Genomic DNA, 17,643 nt, shown 5'->3' with positions numbered 1-17,643 from the left:
TAAGGGCAGTGGCAAAACTTCTTCCCCAGCACTTACCCTGAATACAAACACAGAGAAATTTGCTATTCTATGCAACTTCCCCACTGTGCTCGTGTGCACTAGCCAGTCATTTCACTTTGATGTAAAATAATGTAAGGGGGTTGGAGATGAGGAGTGAAAATGGAACTAAAAAGTCATTATTTAAGTCCAAAGATTTTATTATAAAATCTTTTAAACTTTTTTGACAATGTTGATCAACCTAGTTATTTTCAGAAGATGTTGCAGCTTGTAAATGCTGCAGTCAGCTTAGGACCCTGTTGTACCTGGTGACAATGCCAAGTGTGTGGCTCTCACATCACTTCAAGATTTGAGAAGATTTTTCCTCCAAATGCAGAAATAATACAGTTCAAGAGCATTGTGTACAGGTGGCAAAGGCAGAATTCTAGAATTGCTGAATTCGTGTATTAGAAACTGTCACATGACATGATGATGGGTGATGTGATTCACATGCACTAATAACTTTCCATCCATACCAAAACCAGCATAGTTTATCACCATACTTCGTTTCCACAAGTCACACCAACGCTCAGGAGCTGAAGAAGTTTGCGGTGATCATTCAACTGTCTGCATCTGCATAAATCCACAGTCCCTCTTCAGGACCTGTAGTTTTCAAGAGTCACCCTGAGTGAAGCCATTAGCACCCTACCAGGACGCATCCTCCTGTTAAGGAGCTGCCTATGGTGTCAGAACACAGCAAGATGAGGCCAGACAAGTCGCAGCCCTCCCGAGCCAGTAACTGGAGCAGAAGATCCCCATAGTCCCACAGAAGGGAACCTCATCCTTCAGTGGCACATCCTACAATGAATATACAGGGCAATGGATGCTGTGAGCTGCTTGCAAGAAACTGTATTGCCCCAGGGGGGGCACAGAGATTTAGAAGGATAAGTAGAGTTTAAGCAGCAGGCAAGTGCTCACGCTATTTGCAAGCTGCTGGCAGTCCCGCATCTTCAGAGAGCTCCTCTCAGGCTGCATTCATTGCCGTCTGAGGAGTTACATCTCCAGGCTGTACACCCTGTATACTTCTGAGGGAAGAGAAACAGTAGGGAAACAGCAAATACCGTTCCCCACTTCTGCACATTATTTACCTCACCGAATGGTGATGTTCCCTTTACTTCAGCGCTCCTATATACTCTGACTAAGCCATCAGGTCCTGGCATTGTATTTAAATTGTAGGCAGCAATTCTACTATTTCTGGAAAACAAAGGGAAAATATGGGAACATGGAGGCTACTACTTATTAGAGAATTTAGAATTATAATACTGTAATCTTTTAATTATGTATCATCAAACTGAGGTCACTTTTCACCTGTGCCACTATGTTTTTTTATATTTTTAGCCTGAATTGATGTAATTGTTTTATGATGTTGTCTTTTTTTTTAACAGCACTGCAAAATCCTTTGTGTAGGCTACCTATGCATTATGGAGACTGGTGGGCCTGAAGCACGCTAAAATTTTTTTGCATAAACAGCATTAGATTTACCACTGCAAATCTGGTGTTTCTCAACATTTGAACAACTGAATTTGCAGTTGTATCACACAACAGAGTACTCTACTCATTTTCCCTTGCTTTTGGGAAACATAAGCTAAAGCAGGAAAAAACAAATCTAAACTCTAGATTCCATTTTTTCATCTGTAGTCAGAACAGGGCTCCACAACCCTTACAGCCATCCACCAAGCCCTGCCACTTCAACTAAGGGGACAGACATTGGTGTATAATAATAGCTACTGTAGTCTGTACAGACTTAAAGAAAGGCTTAAAGAAAACGTTACGTCTCCAAAGTCTGGAAGAACTAATGTTTCTCTAAGAAATGGGCAGAAAAGACAAAAAGCATTAGTTTAAGAAAATTTTCCCTATTCTCATTCTGATGGATGGCAAAGATGGTTTCACTAGAAGTGTAATGATGCATTTCATTCAGGAAAAAGGTAAGAAAGGATGACTTTAGCCTGAATGATTAAATGTTGAGTTGATAGTAACTGAAAAGAAGGCTTTGTGCAGAGGTTTTGATTTTTAGGCAGCCTTGACTATGAATACTATCATTTTTCATATGAGCACAAGATGCACATTACGAAACTTTAGTGTTTGCGTTCAAGTACCCATTCTATGCTTGTCAAACCAAAATTCATTGATTTCTACCAGAAATGCTAAATTTGGAGTAATGGCACCCCAGGACTGTGTGAACCTTTTGCAGTACCTCTCCGTGGAGAGAATAATATAAATTATTTTATCTCCCTGAGTCCTCGTGAGAGGCTAAAATATAACAAATATCACAGCATACTTTCATATAAGAATTGAGGAGGGGGATGGTAGAGAGAAGAAATTGAAATGCCAGGTAACCAAGGTTGTTAAAAGCCCTGTTTTTAGCTCTTCCTTACTGTGATCAAGCAGAAGCAAGACTCTTTACTGAGTTACAACAGGTTGCCAGCCTTTGGTCAGTAGTGTATAAGAGTGAACAGAAGTGACAGGTGTTGAACACCTCAGAGAAAGAAGGGGCAAAACCCCCAATCTGTTTTGAACGTTATCTCAATAGACTTCAGAGGTTCCCTGTTTTCATGAACCGAACATGTAGTTGCCTACACAGCTATGGTGTGGTGATGCAATCCCCCCCTCACACCTGGCCATCCCAGAACCAGCCAATATTGTATTCTTGCTTACACTGCAAGAATAGTTAGCTGGTGTCCTTGCCTTTGAGTAAGAGCAGTGAATTGGGACGACTTGGCACTATCCTTGTCTTTGTGTAAGAACAGTGATTTGGGCTGATCAGGCGCTCCCTGACCACACCTGAAACTCCTGATGCCTGGAGTCGCACCCACCTGCAGAACTGTACATTCTAGGTAGTACTTGAATTGTATAGTTACTGTCTAAATATCAGGACTGCATCATGTGGATTGTGACCAGGATGGAAAATTACTGATGCCTAAAGTCAATCATCTTGAGACCTTATAGACAGCGGTACCAAGGAAGGCCCTTTGAGCTCTTCTGGTCCGCAGTGGGCAGCGCCCAGTAACTCCCTCTGAGTGGGACGCCGCTCAGAGTAACTTGCGAACTACCTGGACTGATCTCCTCGAGACTCGACCTTTGTCCCTTGAGAAATCCTGTGATTTGAAGTGAGTATTTCACTGAACTCGAGGGGAATTCTTATGATTGTGTGTGTGTGAATCGATTCAAAACATAATATTCTATTACTCTGATTGCAATAGCAAATTCTTTTTGATCACTCTGTAAATACTATGTTAATCAGTGATTAATAGCTGCTAAATTCCTGTGATTCTCTCTTTCTTTAAATAGTGAACACACCATGAGTTGCTGCTAAACATATCCCTTAGACATAAGCCGTTGTGGTCTAAGACCAGGTCTGGATCCATCTGCACCTAGGCTTCTCCTTGAGAAGGACTTTAGAAAGCAAGAGGATCCATTCTGAAGCTTATGACTCAACGGGAGGGTCTCCCTTACCCCTTACTCTTCCCTTTTACCTCTGTACAAATCGTTTTGCACTAAAACCTCCTTCAATTTTTCATTCCATTCATTTAATAAGTAGTAGTGTGAGCCTTGCCAATCAACTTTGTGGGATCACATTTTCTAAATTTTCAGTAAATTCTTTTCTTGCAAAACCTTTGAGTGATTATTTAAGCGACCTAACCACTTGTTTGCGACATATGGATGTGTTTATTTACAGTAGTTGTGCACACAGGAATAAGGAAATTGTAAAGGATTACTGTTACAATTATAGACTGATTTTTCCATGAATCAAAGTGAGTCTTGAAGAGCACAGTTATTATTGTAATAAGCCATTAAAAAAAGACAAATCTAGGTGGTCTCTTGAAGCATTAAAAGGAAAATGTTTATTCTTGTGCTTGCACACGGAACAGAGAAACCACAGAGTCCTGAGGGCTTTCGTAGGTAGTAAATAAAACTGATTGCATATTTTCATCACTCTAAAGCTTTCATCAGGAGTAGTAGTTAAGGTTTTGACGTGGAGTTTTACTTAAAGTGATCCAAGTTGCTCGAAGTGAGACTGCTCTACTTCAAGAGATCTCTCAGGTAAGTGTCTGAGTCATACTGATGGGAAGAAAAAAGAGGAATTCTTAAAGCACAATAATGAGAAAGTTGATTCATGCTGTCCTGCCTTGCTACATTACCGAGCTTGTCAAATTTTGAATACACTGCTAGCAAAGCCACTTGCTCTCCAGGCTGAGCAGAAGGACGGCTGTGGACATGAACTACTGCAGGAGCCCCTTGGCTCCTTTTCACAGGCAGGGATGTGTTCCTGAGCCATCAGAATCACAGTCATTCACACATCTCTGTTACTGCACAACTTCTGAAGTGTTTTCCCAAATCTTCCACCTACTAAAACACGTAATTACTTGTAATTTCTGCTGCTATAAATAGCCTTGCAGTGGCAAACCTCCATAGATTGCAGCAAAGCAATCCATGGACTACACTACTACACAGGCGCTATGCCAGTGTACACTGTGTCACTAAAGACAGCAACAGAGTACTTATGATTTATTTTAGATGTCCAATAAAAAAGCCCAGATACAGTCATTGCTGTGACTAAAGCAGCTGCCTGGATTTTTACTCTTCTGTTGTTCTGAGTTACTTCAGGAAGGCATATCATGTCTGTCCATGATCTTGCTTGACATTCAGATTTAGCACCATCTACATTTCTGTCTTAAGACAGAACAAAGTAAACCCCACTGCTAATTATGAATGGAATCCTGCAAAACACAGATGGCTTATGGCCACTTTGCCATCATGAATCTATGGATAAGGCAGTGGTCAGAATGAGGTGCACATACTTTCATGGAAATCATCTTTTTGCGGGTGTGGATTCTGAAGCTGAATGAGGGCACCAAGGGAAAGTGTGGTGCCCACTAAGGGAATGGGAGGTCATTCCTCAGCTGACATTCCTGCTTAAGAAAAAAAACAGTTCAAGGAAATTAAATGATCAGTTGTAGAGCTAGTCAATCTTAAGGAAAGTCAAAGAATCTCAAGATAGAAACAGGGAGCAAAATACAGAGTAGCTAGAGAAAGGAGTCAAAGTATTGCTAAAATTGAATGTAATTCCCTAAGATAGATTGGGTTTGAATCTGTGTAAGTGAGAATAGCTTTCTCCATCTCTTCTGTGTTTCCATGACAGAATGAACAGTGGGATCCCTAATCCTTATCTCTGTTAATTGGTATAGGTCCACGGAGAGAAGCATAATTTTAACTGTATCTGCTGGGCCATGAGACAGAGAAAATCCCCTTTTCCCCATTCCACAGAATCAGTCAGCTCCTCCCCTGAGGCAATCTCCTTCCTCAGCAGTACAGTTCCTCTACGCATTCTTTTTATCTTGCATTTGCTAACTTTGCTTGAGACTGGTGCAAAGCAGATTATGAAGGGTAACTAACAGGCAAAACATCAGAAGCAAGGTTTGTCAAGTACACATTTTCAAAGTCAGGTTTACTTTTAAATATCTGGTTTACTTTTAAATATCTCTTAAATATATTATATAGATACCTGGAAGAAGAGTTAATTCATTATAGTTTTATAATTACAATTATTAAAGACTGTCTTCCTTTCTCAGGCAAAATTCTGAGTTTCAGAGGAATTCTGCTGGCAGGAGATGTGCTACATTTGGCATTTATTGTGCAATAATGAAGGCAACAAAATACAAAAAGCCTATAATGAAACATTACACAAAAAGGACACAGACCTTAAGGTGACAAAAATAGGAAAAATATAATAAACCGTGTGTCATGCTGCTGCAGCTGTTTCATCTCTTACCAATTTTCACAGCCTATAAAATCTTGGAAAGCACCAGATGTTTAGGGGAAGCTGTCCCGCGTTCCCTAGCTTTGAAAGTAGATGCAAGATTTATTAGTGCTATATAAATGTGATTTCAGTCCTGACTTTTACATTTATAAACTATGTGGAACATGTAACATATCCTTTTGTCAGAGAGTCCATTTACTTTCCTCTGCTCCTCCTCACTTGTAGATGTTGGGTGTTGCTGGACAATTGCAGTAACTATAGAACAATACTAGAACATGCAGTCCAAATGACAGTATTTGCTTAGTCACTGACAAACACATCTGAGAGTTTCTCCTAGTACCAACCTCTGCCAAAATGACCTTGCAACACACAGATTATGAGCTAAGCAAAACTATCTTGCTGTGTATGAATATGCACGAACATTTGGGACTCCTGCCTACGCAGAGACTGTTAGTGCACAAAATTATTTTTTTTTTCCTAGTGCATGATTGCTAGTATCAGAACAAGGATAAAAACTGCTCATGCATAATTTCCAATCTTTCATAGCTCAGCAGTGCTGTAAAGTGCTGCCGTTCGTTTTAATTCCGTGAGTAGAAGTTTTGTTGTGTTTAGTACTCAGGGAATTGCAAGTGTTATTCGAAAGCTTCTGACAGCTGTCAGAGACAGAGACAACTTGCCACGTTTCAATCTTTCACAAAGGAAGGACTGAGGAGCTTCATCTCCAGCAAAGCTCTCAGAGGCCTCAAAAATGGGATAAAACAGAATACCTTTTCCAAACACAAAAAATCTCTCTCTCCTTCTCTGTCCCTCCCCTATCAAGTTGTTCAGGGAAAGTTGCATAGGCAGAAGAAAGAAAATATGTCTTGATGTATTTGTACTTTATACTGCCTTGTCATCACTGACCTGAAGGTATAATTGCATAGCAGCCTGCTTTCCTTTAAGGAAGAACACAATGTATTACACAGAATTTAATAAATTATGTTTTAACATAATGTAGAAGCTTTCATGCAGTTTTTCTTTTCTGAGAGCAGAAAAAATCAAAATCTGAAAGACATTGAAGAAGACAAGGGCTTTGCATCAGACTCTGAAAGTTTGAATCTATGAGCATTTCCACACTTTCCAACACAGACCTCACCCTGCCCAGCACTCTTAATGAATTTAAAGCACCAGGAAAGGAAATCTTCTCTTAAGACCTGAAATCCTACCTTGCAGCTTTTGATTTGAACAGGTGCTTGCCTTAATAAAAACTGTGTTATTTGTTTTAATTAAAATGGTTTTTTACTAAAACCCTACATTATTTTCTTTGCTCTGAATTAGTGACAATTCGGCTCTTGCTTACTCTTTAGTAACAAAGGGAAAGTAGCTTATGGAATGTCTTTAACAGGTGGACATTGTTTTCTCTTCAGCTCCTACTTAGCTTTCTGATGACGAACTGACTATTATTTTCACATCAGTAATCCCATGGTATCCCTCCACAAAGCCCTGCTTCCCATGTCAGCTCCTTTAACCAGTACAAGAGACTGAGAAGGCATGTTTATTTGCATCATTTGTTTATATTATTGCTGTTTGCATTTTTGGCTTATGCTATTTTTGTAGCACACTCAATGCTGGTTTTCACTTTTCATTCTCTGATTCAGTTTTCATCCTGTTTTCTTCTCCCTATCCATCTTGCACCACCTCTGTGCTGAGTAAAGTAAAAATCTGTGCATGAGTCAGAGTCAAATATTCAGAGTCACATTGGTCAGTGGGGTTTGAAATTAAGCAAAATGAGATTGCTCATATATTGGCTTTCCAAAAGTAGAAAATAATATTTCCTTTATTTTCTTGCGATAAAGAGAGCTTTATCCCACATTTTCCAGCTGCTTTTATTTTCCTGAGATCCAGTCTAGGCTATGATGCTCTTTTGTGGCTGGTGTAACTAGCTGTTTCTGTTCTTTCTATATTATCATTAGCCTTGTCTAATTCCTCATCCTATCCTGTGTACCATCAAAAGCAACCTGAAGCTCTTATTTCTTGTTAAATGTTACTCTTCTGGGAGGTTCTTTTTTGCTACAGGGTATCTGAATGGCAGTTTAAAGGAGATTTCTTTCTTGTTTTTTCTTAGTTTACTTTAGTGAAGACTTACATGAATAAAACTGCAATAGCAGCTTTCCTTCTATACATTCTAATATTTTGATTGCCTGTTTGGTACTTTGTGTTCAGCACAATGAAAGGGAGACATTAACATATTTCAGTCAAGAACAAGGAATTAATAATTTCTCATGTATGTAACTTTTAAAGTTTTTTTGCCTATGTACTACCAGAATTAAGAACAGCAGCTGTTGTGATTTATGTTGACTAGATGTTATACAATGTTATTATCTTCTCAGCTTGCAAGAGCCTAGTTTTCAGTTGTAATACATACTATTTCTGCCATGTTAAACTTGTTATCAAATCGTCAACCAAAGATTTCTCAACATTTCTCTTATCGTGTAATATTTCAGCTCAGAAGCTGTAACACCACACCATTCCTTTGGAAATATTAAATACAAAATGTGACTGGCTCAGGGGAAGAAAAGTTGTTTCTTACTGCAAGCCAGTAAGGTCACTTAGAAAGTGAGGGACATCTATAGTGACTCATTGCAAATACTGACCAACAGTGTCGTCTAACCTCACAAAACTCTGCAGATGTCTGCTATTACCAGCATTTCCTTCCACTAATATTTAAACTCTTCTTACCTATGAACAGATTCCACTCAGTATCCAAATCAGCCTGATTTGCTAGGCAGCCCTTCATTACATTGAGGCAATAGTTGTTGCAAGGTTTCACAGTGGGAAGTCCTCTGCAGTAAGGGCAGTACAACATCTTCATTAACGCCCGGATGCACCCTGGGGTGGGACTGACCTGCAGAATTTAAGGGGGGGAGAGGGGGAGAAAAAGAAAAAGGAGGAAATCAATTTCCTGTTCTGCGAATTTCGGGATTGCTGAGATTATGCCTCTCAAGTAAGAAGCACAGAAGAGGTAATTTGTGAAAAGAGCTCAACCCTTAATAACACCCTCCTATGAAACTAATAGATTCCTGCCAATTATCTTCATTTAGCACAGCCAGCAGCGATTTTCAGAAATGCAAAAATCAACCTCCCCTACTGATGGCAGTGCTTGACTCCCCAGCCCTCCCACACAAAGTCTACTGCAAAGTGAAAGAAAAACATCCAGTGAATCAGCTGGACAGCAAATGACTGATCCTAACACAGAGGATCCTGAGGAGACATCACGCTCTTCCTACCCAAGCAAGAACTGTCAGTCACATCGTCACCGGATCAGATTCTCCTCTTTAACAAAGCACAGTAAATCCAGGATAATATTGACAATTTCTATAAAATTATTCAGAACTGCACCATGACAAAGGGATAGAATTCAGTTTTCTTCTGAAGAAGACCCTTCTGTCTTCTCAGAAAATTTCATAAGGAGATCAGACAGGTGGTTTTGTATGCTTTTAACATCTCAAGTGACAAAAAGCATTATAGACAACAGTCTAATGCATTTCAATTTACATATCAACATGGTACGATGTGGCTGCACGTGGCGAACTTAAAACCGCCACCAGAGTCAATGGAAAGACACCTAGTGAGATTAGTATCTCCAGTTCAAGTCATTAACACTGGGTGTGGCTGACAGAAGGAAGTGGTGTGTAGGCATAAATTTTTAGTGATGTGTGTTACAGTTTGTGCTAGAAGGGTATGGGTTTCCTGGAGAGGGATCATGGAGGTTGGGGAAAGGTTTTTACATGAGGTGTCTCCATTATTTCTAATGATCCTTCACCTCTTTTTTAGTGATCAAAATGCTGGACATCTATTCAGCAATGTGACTTCTGTGTTCCATGGAGAGAAATAAGTTATTTTTGGGTCGTTTCTTTATCCTGCTTCTTGAAGGGTAGGATAAATCATCTTCTGGAGTACATCTACTGAATCCTCACTTGACAGCCAAGTGAAGTTCCTTGTGTAAATATTTTTTCCCTCACCCTCTCATTTCCATATTTAATTATTTCATCTCAGACTTTTAAAATAGTATGTGCTACTACAATGCATGTTTTCAGGCCAGAAATTCTATCTTGCATTAAAAGTGCATGTTGGGTGCTACTTGCAATAACATTTTGTCACAGTGCAATGGGGCATAAGTTTCTCGTGCTGGAGTGACAATCTAGAGCAATGCCAAAGGGCAGCAGGCTCCTCAGTGATTTCAAAATTCCTGGACAAGAGAGTGCAAAGCAATGACACGCCTTTCACTCATTCTGTTGGTTTATGAATAAATGCAACCCTTCTAACATTACTTTGAAGGGATTAAACTGTTCTTATATATTCCTGGTTACTTATGCTGAAAGCATGAATCTAACTTTGCACTATACCAGTACATACTGAACTGGCTGATGTGGTTTGCGTCACCAGGATTGTACTAAAATGGCACTTCTTTTCTTTTTCTCTGGAATTTCTCACTTTATGATGTTAAATCACTGATTTTTAGAGAATTATGCAGAACACACTCTTTACCCTGGATATTTTTACATGAAAATCGCTCTGTTAAGAGTTATAGTAGATGCTTCGGAGTATGCTCACAAGTGATTTTTGCCTTGGTTTCCTAGGAAAATGCACTTTACTAGAACAACACACTGATGGTACATGTGACGGTATGTTTATCCGTCCTTTACCAATAGCTTTTGAACCACCAGCCAATTTCAATCAAATTTGACTGGTGACTTCAGGTCTCAGTACATTAAGATCCTACAATTTTTTTGAATTTAGGCAGCTGGGAGAAGAAAAGGAGAGAGGCTGTATTGCTGCCTTTATTGAGAAAAAAGCTGAAGCATGAGGTCAGTTCCTCACAGATGTCAAAAAAATCCACATGAAGGAATGGTGCTATGAATGACCCACAGGTCAAAAAAGTACCAGAAGGAACCTTCACCTTATTAAACAGCAGAAAATCCAAATGCAAGGAAAGTTCTTGTCTCATACTTTGTCTGAATGTTTTAATACCCCTTGTACAAAATGGTGGTATCATCAACATAATTTTACAAGCAAGGAAGGTGCCCTTTTTTTATTTAAAGAGAAGTAATACAGTTTTTAAGACAAGAGGCCAGGCTGTGACTCCAAGCAGAAAGCAGACCGAGCAAGTTTTTACGGAAGCCTCTGACATATCTATATCAGCCTCTGACATATCTATGTCAACCTCTAATAAAGACCAACACAAGCAGCTCCTTGCTGATCAAGCTGGATGTTGCAGACCTCTGTTTCAGAAGATGCTATGCTGATGAAATGAAATAGGAGCACAGATCACTTGCTGTCTCCGAGGCCAAGTGGCAGGGACTGGCTTACATTCACATTGCTCACTGCTAGCACCTTCTGCTCCAAGCTGGCCGCATCCCATACTGCTAGCTAGTATTTGGCACCACATCTCCTCTGGGTTCCACCTGGTGCCTGAGTGACTAAAATACATAATACTTATTTTGTGTGATTATATTTCAGCTCAAAGTGTTTGGAATAATAGGAGGCAGTACTGCAGGCAATGGGAGTAAAAGGAACTGTAACATAATGTTGCATGTTTTGGAGTGAGACAGGAGGTTATGTTTGGTAGTGCTTAGGCTACAGTTGGGTTAGCATTGGGAAGAAGTAAGGGGCCCAGAACAAGACAGGTGTCTTCATGCAGCTTTCTGAAGGAAGTCTGTGTCCTCCAAAGAGTGCACAGGCACTGCATGGAAAGAGCCAGATGGAGAGGTGCAAAACACATCCAGGAGTACAGCTCACAATTAAGCTGTGACCTGAACACAAGATGAGTCCCGTTCTCAAGCTTGCTCCATATTCCCCTGTAGCTCAGCAGTACTGATGCACCTTTAGGTGACCAACTCTTCCCACTTGTGGCACAGGGAAACATTAAAGTAGCTCAGCAACTTGGGAAGTCTGCAGGCTGAAGGTTGAATTCTGTGTTACAGCAGTTAAGTGCCTGTGTGAATCTAGCCTTTAGTGCACAGCCAAGTTTCAGTTTTCAGCTTCAGATGCTTTTTCTGTACCTTTATTTTCAGGGCATACATTCAGTCCTTTTTCCTTCCTCAACAACATCTGAAGTATCTGTCATGCAAAAACCAGTCAAATTTTGCTCTAACATTCTGAAATCTTGGTAAAAAAACAAATATAAAAAATATTGAGCTTAGAGTGTATTTCAGAAAGCAATGAACAGGTGAAATCTGGACATTATCACAGAAAGTTGATTTTCAACCAACTATAACTGGATTGCTACTTCTTGCTGCTGGCAAATTCTGTGAAATGTACTTTCACAGCCCTTTTCTCTTTCCCACCTTAAAAAAAAAAATTCAGAGTCTCTCACACCTAATAACACTTTTCTGTAGACCAGTCAAAAGGCAGATATTAATTTCATTCAGAAGTATTCAAAACCTGCATTTGCTGAGGAGAGCTGTTCCTCAGTTCAGGAGTTTCACCATTTTTTTCTGTAACTGACATCTGCGGTTGTATACAGCTTGGGTTTTATTCCTTATTTGTCTTTTAAAATACATTACAATTGGCTCTACGCTAATTGCAGCAAAGAAACTTGCACAGACTTCATAGTTTAGAAATAACTAGTCCTTATATAAATCATGTATTATAAATCAATCAGATCACACTGAATGGCATAAGTGGGGAAACTGGTATAGCAGAGTCATTAATTATGTCATGCTGTCTCTCTGACTGACTAGGACATCTTAATTTCAGTATAAGCATATGTGGAGTGCAGCACATCAGAAAAGTGCCTTTCTGAGCTTTGATTGAGCTAGTAGCTGCAGGACATTTTACATTACTGCATTTTGTAACATATTCTGACATCTTCAGCTTTGTCTGAATGTATGCTTTTGCATACATGCAAAAAACCCCAAAAAGCAAGATTCTTAAGGGCTTCATTACTGAACTCTTGTTTTGCCTGTTCAGAAATGCTAGGAGGAATATTTTTTCATCTGTAAGACAGATTTTGCAATGGTGAACTTGCAAATATAAATAATTGAGGAGAGAACTTCTTTGGGTAAAAGCCATGAAATTGTACTCCCTTGTAACGCCACATTTGCAAAGACTGCTTTGTTATGTATTTGACCTGTTTTCATAATAAAAAGCCTTGTCTTTGACAGGTACACAGATGTAAATCTTTTTTTCTGATACTAAAAATCAGACAAACTGATTAAACAACCAGTCACTTTTAGAAGGATCAAACGTGCTGACATGCAGTTTCTCTACTTGTATTTATAAGAGATTTCTTACCAAAGTAGCTGGTATATGTTGTCTGACAACAAATTAGGGGTGATATTCCAAAATAATATTGAATGTACCTAAACTCACAGCATAAAGCCATACTTAGGTCCAGATGCTCATTTCTTGGCATATAATAAAATCTGTCACATATGAGAAAAATGAATCAAAACTGAGTGCCACTCCAGAGATCACAACAGGGCACACAGCTCCTTCCTGCTTTTCCTGTGCATCCACAGGAACTGACCCATTTGGAATCACCTGGAGTCACTCCTTTGATGTGGGAAATTGACATTTAGTTAGATTTTGCTATAGCTTTAGTTAAATTTTGTTATATAGCTTTGCAGCTATGTTAAGGTAAGAGTTAAACACTGTTATTTAGTATAGTTCTGTTCTTCGCAGTCTTGCTAACAAGGACTGTTGTGGCTCAAATATAGCTAACAAGGACTACTTGGAGACAAACAAAGAGAAGCAAGGACTGATAACCAGAACTTTGTTGTCTGTAAGAAGCAACTCTAGCTGAAACTGTTTCTATGGTTTGGGACTCAGCCAACACAGACAACTCAGGAATTTTTGAGCCAAAGGTGAAAGCACACAGCGAGGAAGACTATGAGCCTTCATCCAGAAGACCCCCAGCGACGACCACCAGACATCACTGCGCAAGTGCTAAAGGGGGGCTGAGTATGATAATGAATTCCTAGAAATAATTACAATAGTCCAGCCCACTTAGATAAGCTTTGTAATAAATAGGTACATGCTTTGTGACTCAGTGTGCAAGTTAAGAGGAGCGATTCCCCTTGCACTCGGCGCCGTAATAAACATACCTGCTATATAAGTCTTTGTGAGTTGTGGAATTTGTTTCTGCACATCACCTTAGCATGAAGACCTTGGGGGGAAACTGCCAGGAAGAACCAGTCGATTTCTAGCCACCTGGCCCAGGAAGTAGATATTATTTTAAAACACCTCCACACTAGAATAACCCATAGTCTGGGAAGGAGATGAGCATCGCATTTTATTTATCACAAGCTTTTCAAATGCTTTAATAATCAGGCTCCTGGATAAAAAGTACAAACTTCTACTTCCTTCCCATTTGGTGTTCAAGACGAGGTATCTAATGCTTTGCTTTATATCAAAGGGTGAGGTATATTCCTGCAATCCCATGTAAATAGTCCATAATTGGAGAGAGTTTTGAAATGAATCCATCTTCAGCACTTGTGTGTTGGTTAAATCATACAGCTCCCCACTCACCAAGCTGACGTCTTGCATCATGCTCAGGCATGATGCACTGTCTGAAAAACTGAGGCACTGACATTCTTAGGTCACTTTTTGAATCTCTGTGTAGTCCATCTACAACTTAATGATGGAAAAATGAACCAAGTTTCTCAAGCATAGTTTTGTTCATAACCTAATTATTTCAAGAGTTTCAGATAGCACTAAAGAAATAATAATAAAATGCTCATGTATGTGGCCAGGTCAGAATTTGATCTTAAATACATTGGCAAGTCTTGACCAGCTCCAAAGCAAATGCAAACTACAGTAAGAGTAGCAGTCCCTCCACATTCTTCCACCAAAAAGTTAATATATTCGTGGACAACAAAATAGTCCAATTCTAGAGTTTCCTGTCCAAAAAACTCCACCCTATAATTCTAGTATTTTTATCCAAAATTGTATTTAAAATCAAATGGGACATAAGGATTAGAAGTTCATGCTTGTGTTTTCAGAAGTGAAGGAAGAAGAAAAATCTTTAATTAAGAATTGCGGGTTACTACATTTAACCTGCTAGAATTGAAGAAACTTTTCCTAAGCACAAAAACATCTTTTCTGATCTCATGAAATGAGTGTAAACCCATTGCAACAGTGATGTAACTGGGATCAGACTGAGATGTATCATGAAGTGCGCTTTATAGGGTACACAGGATGGCCACAAACCTTCGAATCACCCATCCTAAGATCTACAGGTCCTTTTTTTTTTCTTATAATCTTTAATTAATTTCAGCACAAAGACCAAACTTCAGTCCAATCACTCACTACTTTTCATCAGATATCTTTGACACTATCTTGTCAACATGTTGCAATTACTGCCTATTGATTTTTGATCTTGTTTGTTTTTAATACTAGGGAAAGTGGGTAAAGCTTAGCTGGCAATGATGTTTTCCTTCCTTTTTCTGTTTTTCAAACAAGATTTGCTCACTGTTGGATCGAAGTGATTAATTCTTCTCCTTGTCCATATTTTGGCTGTTTTCGTGATCACTGTGTTACTGCTGATTTCATTTAATGGTCTAGATATCAAGGAAGTTCTTTTCAGCAGATTTCAGCTGAAAATATGTCTGTGTGTATATAATTAGCACTGCACGGAAATATTCATAAGATATTTGAATGCTTTTTGGAAGTACTTCTTATTGTTTAAGTCTGTCTCTCAGATGCTAAGATCTCAGTTCACTTCTTTTATAGCACAATCTGATATAAAAATGGAAATACTGCATCAGCCATACTCAGTTGGGAATTTATGTTGTAGAAGGTCAATTTGAGAATACTTGCTTATATCAACCAAAAGTCTACTCTAATACTAACCTCCTAGAGATAAAAATAGCTATCTTGTTAACAATTCATAGCATCCCAGATGACTGAAACATAGAAGACCTGGTTTGAGTACTACAGCTTTGTACTAGTGTCTTTGGCTTTGTGCTTGAATTATATCAAAATAAAAGTAAAACACTACAGCCAGATAAACAGCTGCAAGATTCCCCACATTTCTGGGATAGTATTCTCGAGAATATAATGAGATAAATCAGGGTGATTTTAATTTTAATATTTCCATGTCTAATAAAATATTTTTCTAGAAAATATATAGTTTACAGTTAAATATGCTCATTAAATTATTAGAAACAATTTTAGAGCAATATAGTTGAAGCCTAGAAAAGTTTTATAATGTAAAAAAGAAATTACATATTTACTATCTGATACAAACTGTGCAGCATGAAACACTTACCCCGCTGCAACTCAGAGGAACAACCTTAATTTCTTCTAAATGAAGAACATTTAACCATTGTTCTTGTCCAACTGAAATGTCCTTTTCCATTATCTATGATTCTGAAATCATAAGAAACATGGTGACCGATCTATTTCCAACACCTACTAAAATTGGAGACATTTTTTATACTTGTTTGGTCATTTCTGTATGTCTACAGTTGTGCTCCGGTACGTGTACAGTTCTGGAAGGTGGACAAATATCGCTCCTCCATTTTACAGCTGAAAAATTGAAACATCACAAGCAACTTTTAAAGGTGTTTAGCTAGATAAACCCCTGAAAGCTATGCACCAGAATTTTTCAACAGTGCTCATAAGTGTCACTCTCCTCTGTGATTTGCCTACGTTATCATAACAGTTAATCCTGAAACTGGCTATAGGAAAATAAGGACTGCAAGTCTCTAAGTGATCACATCAGGAGATTGTACATCAAATAATAAATCATTGTTGTAGAGATGAATTGTGGAATTTCACAATTTCCCCACAAAAGTCAAGGGTAAAAAACCACAAGGACAAAATGTTCAGATGTTTATTTGGGTGAGACTGAACCTCTATTTACAGAGGAAAAGAATAGCTTCTCCTATTTTTAGGAAACTAGGAAAATTACTGATCAGATTATCTTAATACGGAAAATCCAAATTTAGCAAACCACTTGAAAAGCTGCAGTCACAAGGATATTTTATGTAAAGCTATTTTTTAATCTCTTGAATCACTTATGAGTGATGATTTAAAGAAAATTTCTTTTACAATGTAGATTTTTACAGAATAAAATGTTTGAATGCTTGGATGCAAATATTAAAATGTTCTTCTTAATTCCCATTTTACCTGTCAGAGGCATATTCAATTTCAAACAAACTGGTTGGAAAAATGCTGTTTGATTATAAATATGATTAAAATGAGAATTTCTTAGTCTGAAAATAGTGCAAGCTGAGAAAATACTACAGGATATGTGGGTTTACATCCCATGAGATATTGAGCTGAAAAACCTGCCATGCAAATTTTCTGGAAAAATATTTATCTTTCTCATCTGTTGTTAGAGTAAGCCCACATTAAATAGAATTTGAGGTATGGATTCCATCTGTTATTTTCACAGCATTTCAAGGGCAAAGCTAAGGTGAAAAATCTTTGAAATAATTTCTTCCTCCCACTCCCAGGAGATGCGAAGTTTTCTGTTACACAGAAATAAGGAAGGAATCTCACACCTGTTAGGCTTTTCAAATCCCACCATTTCTTCTGGAACATAAACTTTAAGACACTTTCTTAATAAAAAGTAGTTCCCCTGCTTTTTTCACAGAAAAAAACCCAACACTGCATCTGACCCAAAAGGGAGTGTGCTCATTTCTTCCAGCCTTGTGTATAAATGTCTATGGCCTAGCCAGGTAAGAGGCCTTGGTTTAAGAGCAAAGCATGTGCTAAATTTTCCAGGGCTGAAAACAGAATATGACACGACTGTAAGCAACAGGGTTAGAAAACACCCGGAAACTGGCTACTTCAAATAATTTGGAAAGGAAAAGGAAAATCTAAAAAGTCCAGCATTTTAGAAGAGGTCCTTAGTATGA

At 38.6% G+C, this 17,643-nt stretch overlaps 1 protein-coding gene across 2 annotated transcripts in view; it reads right to left on the bottom strand.

Moving 5' to 3' along the window:
- Nucleotides 1-17,643, bottom strand: part of GPC6 (glypican 6) — a 797,396-nt gene that overhangs the window by 212,996 nt on the left and 566,757 nt on the right. For both annotated transcript variants that reach the window (XM_075435000.1, XM_075435075.1), the window contains exon 4: nt 8,513-8,678. In XM_075435000.1, the coding sequence (XP_075291115.1) occupies nt 8,513-8,678 (166 nt within the window). The remainder of the gene's footprint in view (nt 1-8,512; nt 8,679-17,643) is intronic.

The sequence above is a fragment of the Opisthocomus hoazin genome, chromosome 1, assembly GCF_030867145.1.
Source record: "Opisthocomus hoazin isolate bOpiHoa1 chromosome 1, bOpiHoa1.hap1, whole genome shotgun sequence".
Lineage (NCBI taxonomy): Eukaryota > Metazoa > Chordata > Aves > Opisthocomiformes > Opisthocomidae > Opisthocomus > Opisthocomus hoazin.
Note: the sequence above shows the minus strand (reverse complement) of the source record. Positions and strands in the feature narration are given on the sequence as shown.